This window comes from Pseudoliparis swirei, chromosome 7 (genome assembly GCF_029220125.1).
Source record: "Pseudoliparis swirei isolate HS2019 ecotype Mariana Trench chromosome 7, NWPU_hadal_v1, whole genome shotgun sequence".
NCBI classification, from domain to species: Eukaryota; Metazoa; Chordata; class Actinopteri; order Perciformes; family Liparidae; genus Pseudoliparis; species Pseudoliparis swirei.
In genome coordinates, this window is record NC_079394.1 from 16994187 (window position 1) to 17008304 (window position 14118).

General features: G+C 42.5%; 1 protein-coding gene across 1 annotated transcript in view; it reads right to left on the reverse strand.

Moving 5' to 3' along the window:
• The window catches only part of LOC130197331 (probable phospholipid-transporting ATPase IM), a 43175-nt gene that overhangs the window by 2208 nt on the left and 26849 nt on the right, over nt 1-14118 (reverse strand). The window contains exons 13-26 of the mRNA XM_056419960.1: nt 12303-12346; nt 11247-11412; nt 10590-10778; nt 10360-10475; nt 10107-10271; nt 9902-10013; nt 8370-8475; nt 8145-8280; nt 7078-7261; nt 4178-4401; nt 2991-3074; nt 2660-2905; nt 2431-2569; nt 769-899 (exon numbers count right to left, since the gene is read on the reverse strand). Of these exons, the coding sequence (XP_056275935.1) occupies nt 769-899; nt 2431-2569; nt 2660-2905; nt 2991-3074; nt 4178-4401; nt 7078-7261; nt 8145-8280; nt 8370-8475; nt 9902-10013; nt 10107-10271; nt 10360-10475; nt 10590-10778; nt 11247-11412; nt 12303-12346 (2042 nt within the window). The remainder of the gene's footprint in view (nt 1-768; nt 900-2430; nt 2570-2659; nt 2906-2990; nt 3075-4177; nt 4402-7077; nt 7262-8144; nt 8281-8369; nt 8476-9901; nt 10014-10106; nt 10272-10359; nt 10476-10589; nt 10779-11246; nt 11413-12302; nt 12347-14118) is intronic.

The following is a 14118-nucleotide window of genomic DNA, read 5'->3' on the forward strand; positions in this document are numbered from 1 at the left end:
ATCCACTGCCTCTATTATTATTATTATTATTATCAGTAATACATATATTTATATTGTTATTATTACTATATTGTGTCCACTGCCTCTATTATTACAATTCATATGATTATTATTATTATTATTATTATCAGTAATACATATATTTATATTGTTATTATTATATTGTATCCACTGCTTTTATTATTATTATTATCAGGAATATGTATATTTATATTGTTATTATTATTCTATTACATCCACTGCTTCTATTATTAATATAATTATTATTAGTTATACATATATTTATATTATTATAATTATTATCAGTAAAACATATATTTATATTGTTATTATTATTATATTGTATCCACTGCTTCTATTATTATTATTATTAGTAGTAGTAGTAATATATATATTTATATTGTTATTATTCTATTACATCAATTGCTTCTATTATTAATATTATTATCAGTAAAACATATATTTATATTGTTATTATTATTCTATTACATCCACTTCTTCTATTATTATTATTATTAGTTATACTTATATTGCTAATATCACTCCACTATATTAACTCTTATTATTATTAGTAGAAATCGCCATATTATTTTTTTTATCACTGCTACTATTACTGTTATTATTATTAGTCATATTTATTAATTAATTATTATAATAATAACATATATATTCTGACACTATTATTATTCTTTGTCTTACTGTTCTTTGGGGGGTAATTCTGCTCTAGGTTATGGAACAACAGCTCCTATAATGAAGTCCCGTCTGTACCTTGTCATTGATGGTGGGGCACAGCTGAATAAACAGGAAGCGGTAGGTCACAACAGGAAGTACACACAGGATGGAGGTGAGGAGGATCGTCAGCCAAATATTGGGCTGGTTCAGAGAGTTTCGGCCTGTTCCTGGAAACACACACAAGTTTGTATTTGTACACTTGGAGGTCATCCCTTCACTTTTGTAGTTTAACCTGGCAAACAAGTTAATATACGCTCCACACGTCGTTCACATGCTGGCCAGCAGGGGGCGACAAAGACATCAAGACGTCTGTGTGTGTTGATGTTTCCTGTTCCTCGTCTTCAAAGGCGATCACGTAAAGTTTATTACACACACGATTAACAATAATTACCATAAAAGTGAATTGTGTGTCATTGTAAAATAGACACATATTTACTGTAGGTGGAGATCAATGTAGGGAAGACGTTCATGAGCAAGATGACAAACGAAAAGAAAAAGGAGATCACTTGGTTGGATATTGTTTGAACTTCTTACAAATCATTTCCCAAACAACGTCTAAATATCGATGTCAACATCAAAATATATAGATATATCTATATATATTGATGTTTTATTGAGGTACATAATGTTTTTCGACAAAATATTGTGGTGGTTAAAATGTTTCAAATGATGTGCTTCTACAACATATATACATAGTGTGTATTAAACTTTTCCATTGTGTTCTATGAGGCTTAAATTACATCTAAAAAGATGACTGAGAGGGCACACACAGCTCTCTCCCCGAGACGAGGTTCAAGAACGCCAGACATAGATAGACCCAGCGGCCTAGTGCTGCTCCAGTCTTAACCGGTAGAGAAGAGACTGCAGAGCGAGGACCAGGAGGCTCAGACAATAACGATGAGAGAAGTAACGAGGGGGGGGACGTCAGCAAGAAAAGTAACTGGCTTGACCTGGGACAGGGGTCAAACTGAGTGACGAGAACTAATATGTAATGAGGGAGTGGACGGAGGCGGCACCTGCATTGAGTGTGATGTATAAATAATATGTCAAAATGTTTGTTTGGCGGTTGGGAAAGACAGATGTGGAGGGAGGTTGTTGTCTTTCATACCGGACCCAGCTCAGGTTTATTTGTGAAACTGTTGGTTACAAATAAATCTATGTGAATTGATCTCTGATCCAAACTCTCTGTGTCCTGTGGGTGTTTGATTACTGAGGTCCAGAGGGTGAGTATCCTGTGGCGTCTCACCAGCAGTCAGATAGGAGAGAGAAACGAGTTTATATGCATCAGGTTAAGAGATCAGTCAGAATGGACTAAAAAGGAAGATTTTTTAATGTATTTATCAAATTAGGAAGGAAGGAAAGTTAGGAAGGAAGGAAGGAAGGTAGGAAGGAATGTAAGAAGGAAGCAAGATAGGTAGAAAGGAAGGTAAGAAGGAAGCAAGGTAGGTAGGTAGGTAGGAAGGAAGGAAGGAAGGTAGGTATGAAGGAAGGTAGGTAGGAAGGTAGGAAGGTATGTAGCAAGGAAGGAAGGAAGGTAGGAAGTAAGGAAGGAAGATAGGAAGGAAGGAAGGAAGGTAGGTAGTAAGGAAGGAATTGTGTGTCTTTGTAAAGGCAGTAATATACTAAATAGACACATTTACACATATTTGCAGCAGTAATTATTTATTTGACCGTGGAGGTCACGAGGTCACCGCTCACCAATGAAGGGGAAGGCTGACGGCAGCGTGAGGAACATGCCGTCGCTGTACATGGTGAACGTGACCGCGAAGTACATGGCCAGGCTGCCCAACACGAAGAAAGTGTTCACCGCCGTCCAGTAAGACATCTCCAACCCTAACTGAGAGAAAACAACAACAAGAGAGTGAGAGTTTGATTAAAAAACCATCATCACAAAGAAAAAAGAAGAAAAAAAAGTCTCCTCTCATACCTGGATGGTGACGGCAAACAGCAGACACGTCTGCGTGAGGAGGGCGAAGGACTGGTAGTCGGCCACGTCCTTCCCGTCGCCCCTCACGGTGTCGTGCACGGCCGCGTAGGGGATGAAGAAGATCACCAGGGAGCAGTAGCCGCTGTGGAGGGCGCACTTGAAGAAGGCCTTCTTGCTGAAGTACAAGTTGAGTTGACCGGGAACGTAGAGCTGCGGATGCTGGAAGCTCCACGCGTCGTTCACATCCTGGCCACCAGCGGGAGACAAAGGGCACCGAGACGTCAGCGGTTAAAAAACTTTATTATGCGTTTATTACACATCAATGAGTTACCTGGTCGAACAGACTCATCCCCAGGACAGGCAGCGCCGTGTACACCAGGTTGTAGAGGGTTATGAACCACTCGTCATACACCGTCTGCAAAGCAACGAGGATTTTAACAACTTATGCAACAAGGACAGTTGCGGAAAAAGTACAGTTATTTTTGTTACTGATCTATAAGCACAAGTACAACAATATAAAAATACCTCCTTGCAAAACAGTCCGGCATTTAAAATCTAAGTAAGAAAAAATGTTTTTCCACTTTAAAAAAAAATCTCTTCTTATATACTTAAATATTTAATGATTAAATTTGACATTTTACGTAACATATTGTCCCATTTAAACTACTTTATAACCAGTTATTAGATAAGTTCCCAACTTAAGGTTCGGTCCCTTCCAAAAGTTCTTAGGATAAATCTGACGAGTCATCAGACGATTGAGAGGAAAGAACCACAACACACATTTATTTAAATTTATTTGCTTTATATGGGATCATTTAACCTCTCCGGATTAAAATGATCATCTACATTTCTCCAGCTAAGTAGATCAGACGGCGGGAAGTAACTCCAGTGGCCAAATGAATATAGTAAAGTAAAAAGTACAATATTTATCTCAGTAGTGGAGTTGAAGGAAATAGAAGTACAAGTACCACAAAAGTGCTTAAGTACAGTAGTTGAGTAAATGTACTTTTCCACCACTTTTGGATACAATATTTTTTTTGTGTAAAATTAGTCATAAGAATAATGAACCAATCTTAATCATTTTGTAAAAATCAAGTTATTAAAGTGTGTGATATTTTATCCTCATTTAATCATTTTCTTTGATTACTGGATCTTAATTTATTTGACTTTTATATGTGAGAATTCATATGCTAAATATTGTCTTTTTATATTATTTTGGGGGAGGACAACTGTCTGCAAGTCGGTCTCTTTCGACCATATTCAGATTTTTCATCATTTATTTAAGTATTGTGTTAAACGTAATATCTAAGACTTTCTACACATATTTATATATTTATATGAAGCTGCTTTGATCATCATTTCCCAAAATATTACTCCCAAACCAGGAATTTAAATCTAATGCAGTCCAATGTGAAGTCTTCTTTGCATCTTTCTTTCTTAACCCTTATCACAGTCCTTCCTCTCCTCAATCATCCCCCCCTCCTCCTCCCCTCCTTCCATCGTGCTTCCCTCTCTCACCTGCGCAGAGAAGCCGCAGAAGAAGGCGTACCAGAAGTGGACGAAGGTGAAGGTGAAGTTCTTGTAGAAGAAGTAACGCAGGAACTTGCACATGCGCAGGTAGGACCAGCGGCCGTGCACCAGCAGGAGGCGCTCCAGGAAGCGGAACTGGGCGAAGGAGTAGTCGCTGGACAGCACGGCCTGCATGCCCTCCTGACCCGAGATGCCCACTCCTATGTGAGCCGCTGGGATGATGGAAGGAAGGAAGGAAGGGGGGATGATGGAAGGAAAGGTAGGTAGGTCGGAAGGAAAGAAGAAGGGAGGAAGAAAGGAGGGTAAATAGGTAGTAAGGTAGGTGGATAGGAAGGAAGGAAGGTAGGGAGGACAGAAGATAGATGGGAAGGAAGGAAGGTAGGAAGGAAGGAACATATAGGAAGGAAGGAAGGAAAGTAGGTAGGTAAAAAGGAAGGAAGGTAGTTAGGTAGGAAGGAAGGGAGGACAAAAGGAAGCGGTAGGTAGGAAAGAAAGAAAGAAAGGTAAGAAAGAAAAAAGAAGGAGGAGAAGAAGAAAAAATAAGAAGGAGGAGGAGAACAAGAAGGATGAGGAGAAGGAGAAGAAAGGAAGGTAGGAAAGAAAGAAAGAAGGAGGAGAAAAAGGACGATAAGGAGAAGTGAAGGAAAAGAATAAGAAGGAAGAGAAGAAGAAAGGAAAGGAGAAAGAAAGAATATGGAAAGAAATAAAGAAAGAAGAAGAAGTTGTTTACATTTCTCGAAAACCGTGAGAACAACTTCAACATGAAATAATTCTATAATAAACTAGAACGGACACTCGGTAGAGCGCATACCTTCGCATATCACAAGATTGGGCATTGAATTATGAACATTTTGGCATTAGTTGCATGCCAATTGGATAACAATTTACCGTGCTATGGTAAAAAAGAAGATTTTGACCTTTCCATGACCTTGACCTTTGACCCGATTGATCCCAAAATCTAATCAAATGGTCCCCGGATAATAACCAATCATCCCACCAAATTCCATGTGATTCAAGAAGATTTGACCTGTTCATGATCTTTGACCTTTGACCCGATCGATTCCAAAATCTAATCAAATGGTCCCCGGATAATAACCAATCATCCCACCAAATTTCATGCGATTCGGTTTAATACTTTTTGTGTTATGCGAGTAACACGCATACAAATAAATAAATAAATACACGTCGATCAAAACATTACCTTCGCATTGAAAACTAGAATGGGCACTCGGTAGAGCGCATACCTTCGCATATCACAAGATTGGGCATTGAATTATGAACATGTTGGCATTAGTTGCATGCCAATTGGACAAAAATGTATCGTGCTATGGTAAAAAAAGTTTGACCTTTCCATGACCTTGACCTTGACCTTTGACCCGATTGATCCCAAAATCTAATCAAATGGTCCCCGGATAATAACCAATCATCCCACCAAATTTCATGCGATTCAAGAACATTTTGACCTGTTCATGACCTTTGACCTTGACCTTTGACCCGATCGATCCCAAAATCTAGTCAATTGGTCCCCGGATAATAAACAATCATCCCATCAAATTTCATGCGATTCGGTTCAATACTTTTTCAGTTCTGCGAAAGATTTTGACCTGTTCATGACCTTTGACCTTTGACCCGATCAATCCCAAAATCTAATCAACTGGTCCCCGGATAATAAACAATCATCCCACCAAATTTCATGCGATTCGGTTCAATACTTTTTGAGTTCTGCGAAAGATTTTGACCTGTTCATGACCTTTGACCTTTGACCTTTGACCCGATCGATCCCAAAATCTAATCAACTGGTCCCCGGATAATAAACAATCATCCCACCAAATTTCATGCGATTCGGTTCAATACTTTTTGAGTTTTGCGAATAACACGCATACAAATTAATAAATAAATAAATAAATAAATACACGGCGATCAAAACATAACCTTCCGGCATTTTCAATGCGAAGGTAATAATAATAATATTTCAGTCACTTAGTTTATATAACTCGAAGCTGCAGTACTCCTGCTGTGGCCACTAGGTGGCAGAAAAACACCAAAACCAGCCGAGTGATTATGAAAAGACTTCCAGCAACACAACGTCTCACCAGGAGGACTATCTGTGATCTTTAATGGAATCATATCCAGTTTAAATAATGTATCGAGATACAATAACTTTATTATATTGAACATAATTAAAAGTATTTATTATAATCTATTTTCACTTTTAAATATGTTCATTTTAAGAAAAACACTCAGTACTTTCCATTAGTCAATTAGGTATTGTGCAGAGTAGTTAGGGTTACTTTTATTTCCTAGAAGTCGTAAATAAGAGATTAAATAAATAAACTAGTATCCATAGTAGTTTTATTTTTTTCAAAAGGCGCGTCAATTTATATAAAAATAAAAGGCTTAAGGAATAATGTGAAATTGGTTCTAAAGTAAGTTATGAGGGGTCTATTCTTGGTGATCATTACTTCTATTGTTATAGCTATGAAGTGTATTATATGGCATGTATAAATATAATCAAATGATAAAATAATACATTCAAAATGTATTTTGTGTGTTTGAATTGAACAATAAGCTTATAGAATCCTATTTTGTTTATAAAATTCACCGATGCTGGTTAAATAGGCTTTCACCATGTAGTTATTACAGATTAACTATTTATGGATTACCTGAATTACCATAACATACTGTGATATATATCTGGCTATGGAGATATTAATCTCCTGCATTGTGACAGAAGTTTTTTTTAGTGTTTTTACTTGTTTTACCGAAACTTTAAAAACAGAAGAAAAGCTGCAAATAAGCTAAAATGTTTCCACAGGGCCCAGGATCTACTTTCTGTCGCGGCACGCCTTTTTACATCACGTATTGTAACCTCTGGACACCTTTGATACCTTTGATCATGCTGACGTCGTTGGCTCCGTCTCCGATGGCCAGTGTCACCGCACGCTTGTACTTCTTCACCAGCTCCACCACCTGAGCCTTCTGCAGCGGGGTGACCCGGCAGCAGATCACCGCCCGGCACATGCACGCCGCCCGCAGGAAGTCCAGCTCGGTGCTGCGCTCCAGGGCGTACGCCTGAGGGTGGGTGGGGGGGGGGGGGGGGTGACGACGACACACACACTATTAACTGATATCCTACAATACCAAAATAGGAGGTTATGAACGAGAAAAAGTGTTTGGAAACTACATATTTCTCGCAGAAAATTAAAGGAATATTCACCTTAAAGGATATTTAAAATACATTTTAAAAAGTATACCACGTGTAGGCCGACTGACAACAATAATCCGTCTCTACACACGGAAAAATAATGGTTCTTAAATGGTTCTTTAAAAGGCTTTGTGGTTCTAGGAAGAACCGTTTTTTTTCATTTGAGACACCTTCATAGGTTCTTTGAAGAACTCTTTAATAATAACAATAATAATAATAATTAGGGCTGTGACTTTTTTCCGTCCCGATGTGCGCGCACACGCCGGATCGAAGCTCTGCGGCGCGCGAGACGGAGATCGGAGTCGTGTTAACGCGACACTAGAGACAGAATGACATGCTGCTGTAGAGACGACCAACAACAGACGGATTGGAAGCTCATTCTGCGCATGCGTTAAATGCGCTAAAAAATTTTTACTAATTTATCCTGTAATTTAATCATAACGCGTTAACGCGTTATTTTTCACAGCATTAATAATAATACATTTATTTTATTAGGTGCCTTAAAGGAAATGTTTTTTAAAGAACCCTGGTTTGAAAGGTTCTGTGTGGAACCAGAAATGGGGCCTCAGAGAACCATGTTGTGAAGGTTCTTTGAGACACATTTATAAACCAGGAATTTAAATCTAATGACATGCAGTCCAATGTTAAGGCACATGTCTTCTTTGCATCTTTCTTTCCTTTAACCCTTATCACAGTCCCCCCCCCCCCATCCCCCCAATACAAGTCCGACAGGAAGCCCTGGTGGCGTACCAGGCTGCGTCCGTTGATGACCAGGCCGTATTCTCCGTTCACCACCTCGTCTGCCATCACCTCCACGCCGTTACCCAGAGTCCTCTCTGGCGGAAATACAGGATCCTCCTCTGGTTTCATGGAGTGCAGTGCATTTCTGAAGATATTTGTAAAAGAAAAAAAATACAATAAAAAAATAATACAATGGATGCGATGGAAACATTCCCCAATGGTCTGACCTCTGACCTCAGTTCCCGTCTGACGTCCTCCGGTGAGTTCCCCGAGACCACGAAGACCTCGTTCATCTCCTCCCGCAGTAAGTTGCACGAGTATCCGATGTTTTCCGCAGTTTCTGCAACACAAACGCTCAACGTGAACGGAGACGGGGGATCGAAAATATGATGCGCGCCTTACAGGGAAGACTCAACGCTGATGTCAGGGCGACATTTTGAATTATTTATAAGCCACGACGATGCAAGTGAGGTACAGATGTGCGTCGACGGACGCAGTCTGAGCAGCCGAAGGGGGGGGGGGGTCTCTCTCTCTCTGAGTGCGAAGACGGAGGCGTTGAGCTGAGAGCGGTGAATTGTTTGTTTTAGCGGTGGGTTTCCTCGTTAAAAAGTGTTTTGTTTCAAAGGTATGTTTGTTGTGAGTGTCTGTGGGTTCACGGAGGGGTTGTTTGTGTGTCTGTGTGCGCGTTAGCGCTGCCGGCTAGCGGCGTGCTAACCGGCGAGCTAGCGGAGAGCTCGTGGCGCTGGCGAACCTGAGCTTTCTCACGCGGGCGCACGGGATTAGAGTGGCGCCGTGTTTCCCGTGCTCGGAAGAGGAGGTGGGGCTGGCGGTGGGGGACGTTGTTGGCGACGACAGCGTGAAGTCCGCCGCCCGCATGAACGGAGCGGTGGTGCTGTTCTTGGACAGCATAGAGAAGGTGAGCACGGTGGTGGTGATTAGAGGCATGGCATGGTCCAGCAGGGTGAGGGTGAAGAGGAGAGGAGGGAAGAGGGAGAGGCTGGCGAGGTCCAGCAGATTGAAGAAGAAGAAGAAGAAGAGGAAGAAAAGGTGAAGTCAGAGGAGGAGAGGGAGACAGTTGTCAGGGAGGTGATGCTGTCAGACAGTGAGGGAGACATGGAGGGGGAGGAGGAGAGCCTCAAAGTCCCCCGTTTAAAGAGGAAGTGTGGAAGAGAAGACGGAGAGAACCCGCAACCCAAGAAGGTGACGGCGGGCAGAAGGGGGGCGGAGCCAGAGTTCAGCTCGGAGGAGGACTCCGACTCAGCGTCTCCACACTACAGTGCGGAGGAGATCAAGGCCTTCCTCCGGAAGACCGAGCAGGTGTGGCACGTCAAGGTGGAGGACCACTTCCCAAGCAGGGACAAGTTCTTCCTCTCTGCCACCTTCCTCACGTGTAAGGACGAGAGAGGAGCCGTCACGGACCAGGAGCTCGACAGGCTCAAGAAGATCCTGTGCGACCTCAGGAAGGTGCTGCTGGCGGAGGACGAGGAGAAGTTGATTGAAGAGGAGGAGCCTGGAGCCAGAGCCTCAGCACTGGTGAGAGGAGCTTCAGCTGCAAGACGGAGGGCAGGAAGCTCCCTGTCCTCAGTGGACTTTAGTTTTCAGTTTTTAACATGAGCATCATGGACGTTTTCTTTTTCAGGATTCGTGCTGCCTTTATGTTGTGTTATACAAGTAATTTTGGTTTTCGGTTGTGCATAGTGAATAAAGGTTTTCTAAAAATCAAATCTCTCTCTCTCTCTCTCTCTTCCCCTCCCACTCCCGTGTACCTTGCTTGTCACCGGTCAGAATCCAGGTCTTGATGTCGGCCTTGGACAGCTGCTCGATGGTCTGAGGAACTCCGTCCTGCAGCTTGTCTTCTACGGCCGTCGCTCCGAGCAGCTGGACACAAACATCACAAAATACATATTAAAATCCACTTTTTACAGAGGTCGACTGAAACCTGAGACTCTTTCTTCTTCTTCTTCTTCCCACCAGCAGATCCTTCTCTATCTCCTCGTACAGCTCGTCCAGCTTGTCCTCCCGGCAGTCCAGCGAGGTGCTGACCTCATGGTGGCGCCGCTTCCACCCGTCAAAATACTCCTCGTCCAGATCCTTGTAGGCCAGCGCCAGAGTCCGCAGGCCCTCCCCTGCAAACTCCTGCACGTGCACGACATATTAATAATGATGGATCACTTCACATGGAGGTTCTCACGCACACACACACACAGAGAGAAACATGACTGACGTTGAGGTGCTCCGTGGTGACGTCCATCAGCTTGCTGCAGGACTGATGCAGCCGCTCGTAGATGATCGTGTCTGCACCTTTACAGTAGAGAGAGAGCTTCCCCTCCGGACTTCTTACTGAACACACACACGCACACACACACACAGAGGTTTGCAGCTGTTCACACTCACTGGGGAACCTTCACTAGTATTCTATTATTCCCAATGACACATCATCAGTGGATGGCGTACCGATGACGGACATCCTCTTGCGGACGTTGTTGAAGTCCAGGATGTTCAGGAGTTCGTAGCTGCGCTGCCGTCCCATTTCCACGATGGACACGCTGTCCGGCGTGCGCGAGCGGAAGACGAAGCCAAAGTTTCTGGCCGCCGTCACCAGCGCGCCCTCATCCGGAGACTGGGCCAGGTAGACGAGCTCCCCTGGGAGGACCAGAGAGGCGTTCAGGTATCGGTCTAAAAAGAGCATGTCGTCTCCCAGCTTCTTCCCATAGAAGCTTTAATGTGGTTGTGACGAACATTATTAACTGGTACATTGTAGAATGTGCATTCATTAGGACCAAGTTGGTGTTTCCTGGTGTCAATGTTCTGAAAGCTTTTGAGATAGATTCCCTGAGATGTATTAATGCGGTTGAGAATGATCTTATCTATTATGATTACAAGTTATAGGGATCCCTGAGACGTTTTCGCCACCATTCGGGGTCCCTTAAAAGTGACGATTCGCATCCACCACATTTTGGTCCAGATTATTTATACAAACAGTAAGTGGCCCTAATACAAAGCCTTGTGGCACACCTTTACAGATGGTTGCAATATCAGAGGATAGACCCTCGTATCTGATGCTCTCTCTCTCTCTCTCTCTCATTTTCTCTCTCCCTCTCCCCCCCTCACCCTCTCTCTTCTCCTCGGCCATGACGGTGTGGCAGAGGGCCAGCAGCCTGAAGAAGGCGTGGACCTCGGGGTTCTCCAGCTTCACCTCCTCCACCAGCGAGTGGTCGTGGAACACGAAGCGGGGGTCGGCCAGCGAGTTGAAGGAGAAGTCCACCTTCTCTGTGTGCTGTGAGAGGGGGGGGGGAGAGAGGGAGGGAGAGGGGGAGAGAGAGTGCATCAGATACGAGGGTCTATCCTCTGATAATCTAACCATCTGTAAAGGTAAAATACACTATTTCAACTGAAACTTATGTTGTGTTCAAACTGTCGGAGGATATCCCTTCGCTGGTCACTCTTGAAGTGAAATACAGGTTGTTAACTGTCAAAAATATCTGAGTATTTTAATTGATAACTCCCTCACATGTGCAGTACCTGATGGAAAAAGTCGAGATTAAAACTTTTTAAACATTTTCTAAATAATTTGTGCTTTTCAACTAATGTAAAAAGAGATGAGTTGCTGCTACTCTGGAATATGTTGCAGAATAATAATTAAAAAGTCAAAGAACTGATACCACTTACTGCTTTTAGTCCGGTTCCGAAACATTTTTCAAATGTTTCTTAAATTAACTCTGTTATTCCACTTGTGTCTTAACTTTTAGTTTCTTTTGTCTCATCTTGTTCCGTGTTTTTTGTTTCTTATGTTGCTTCCTGTCCCTCGAAAAAGAGATATATATTTTTTTATTTCAACGAAACTCAGCTGGTTAAATAAAGATTTAAATAAATAAAATAAAGAGAGAGACAGTCATTTATTTTTGATGACTTGAGCATCAAGCTGTAAAATATTTATTATATTTATTTATTTATATATTTGTAACTATGTGTTTCTTGTCCAGGTCAGCCTCAAAAAAGAGATTTTTTTTTTTTATCTCAATGAGACTCACCTGGTTAAATAAAGATTTAAATAAAAAGAGAGAGCGAAAGAGGGTAGAGCGAGAGATTCATTTATTTTTGATGACGTAAAGCTGTAAACAAAAAGCTGTAGAGTTGGTTAAAAACAAACAAATGTCCTTGACTCACCTCAGTGACTTCCAGTCTTTGACCCGAGTAGTCGAACACGTCCCCTGAGCAGAAGAGCCGGATCAATAAAGAACAAACACTCTTCTTATTGTTGAATTACTTCATATATTATATTGTATCACAATTGTTTTCTTTCCACTTGGTGTTTATTTTTCTAACATTTGAAGAATACGTTGTATAATCTGACGTCCCTGAAGGGGCCTTGTTGAGGGATTTGAACCCCCCACCTTCTGTGTAACAAGTGCATTTCCTGCATGTGAACTGTACTAATAAACAACAACAACAACAACAACAACCTGCATTCTGTACCCACGCTGTGTTCTGGCTCCATTTCTACCGGTGCAATGCTATTCGTCATTTGTTTTTATTGATACGGTGACGCAACAATTAAATAACCCACATTATCTTATTTTTCTTCTTTATTATGTATTTATTTATTTATCAGGCTAAATGTTTTGGTGGACAATCTTAAAATGAGAATAATTCTCCGCCTCACGATGACGATAAATGGTGTAAAAAGTGTTTCTGGCTGTTTCCACTCTAACAAAGTCAGATATGTAGCCATTTTTGATGTTTGTGTACACCTTGTCCAGTGTATTTTTTCCCCTTGTGGCACACTTCACGTGCTGGTATAACTTAGGGAGCACTGTCTTTAGATTAGTCTGATTAAAATCCCCCCCTATGATGTGGACAGCGTCAGGGTATCTGCTTTGTTGTGCGCTGATGGAGCCGTGTAACAAAGCTAGCGCCGAGCTAGCATTAGCATCAGGGGCTATGTAAACAGATGTTATCAAGACGGCTGAGTGCTCTCTGGCCAGGTGAAAGGGTCGGCATTTGACTGTGATATACTCCAGATCTTTGGAGCAGTGGCTGCTTACCAATTTGGAGTCTGAAGACCAGTCGTTGTTAATGTAGATTAATAATCCACCGCCGCGTGTTTTCCCTGTAGCCATAGCGTCTCTGTCTTGTCTGTGCATTGTGTAGCCTTGTAGCTCGATGCTAGCGTCCGGTATGCCAGCAGTTAGCAACTCTCTGTTATGATCAGCACACAGCTGTTCACCGTCTTCGTTTCAACACGGAGCCTTAATTCATCCATCTTGTTTGCTAGCGACCTCACGTTAGCCAGGAATAGGCTCGGTATCGCTGGTCTGTGTGGGTCTCGCTTCAGTCTGTTTAGCGGACCACCCCTGTCTCCACGGCGCTTCCTTCGCCGCCGTCTTTTGATGGTAGGTAACGTTAGCCATTGTGAGCCGGGGGGTCGCGCCAGTGCTGAGGGAATGTTTTCCCGGCTTGTAAACTCCGCCGAAATTGTCTGCTCGCATTTCAGACCTATTTCCAACAGGTCCTGTCGGCTAAAACTAACCTTCGCCCAGCAGGTTACTGTTTGGGCTAATAAAAAAACACACAAATAAACAAAAAAAATGCACCTAAACGGGACCGACGAGACTTCGCGACTGAGCGCGCCGCCATTTTCAGTGGGAAATAATGTCCCTTTGGGAAAATCAACAAAACAGTGAAAACTTGGCCAGAGGGCGCCATGGAACGGCTACAGGACTGCTTTGCGAAGACAGACTGGTCGGTCTTTGAAGACAGGGACCTGGAACAGCACACAGCAGCGGTCCTATGCTACATTACACACTGCATAGACACAGTCACAGAGGACAAGCGTATCCGTGTCTACCCAAACCGGAAGCCCTGGATGACCAGAGAAGTGAAAGGCCTACTCAAGGAGAGAGACACAGCCTTCAAGGAAGGTGACCAGGAGCGTTACAGTGCCGCCAGGGCCAAACTAAAGAGAGGAATTAGAGAGGCCAAG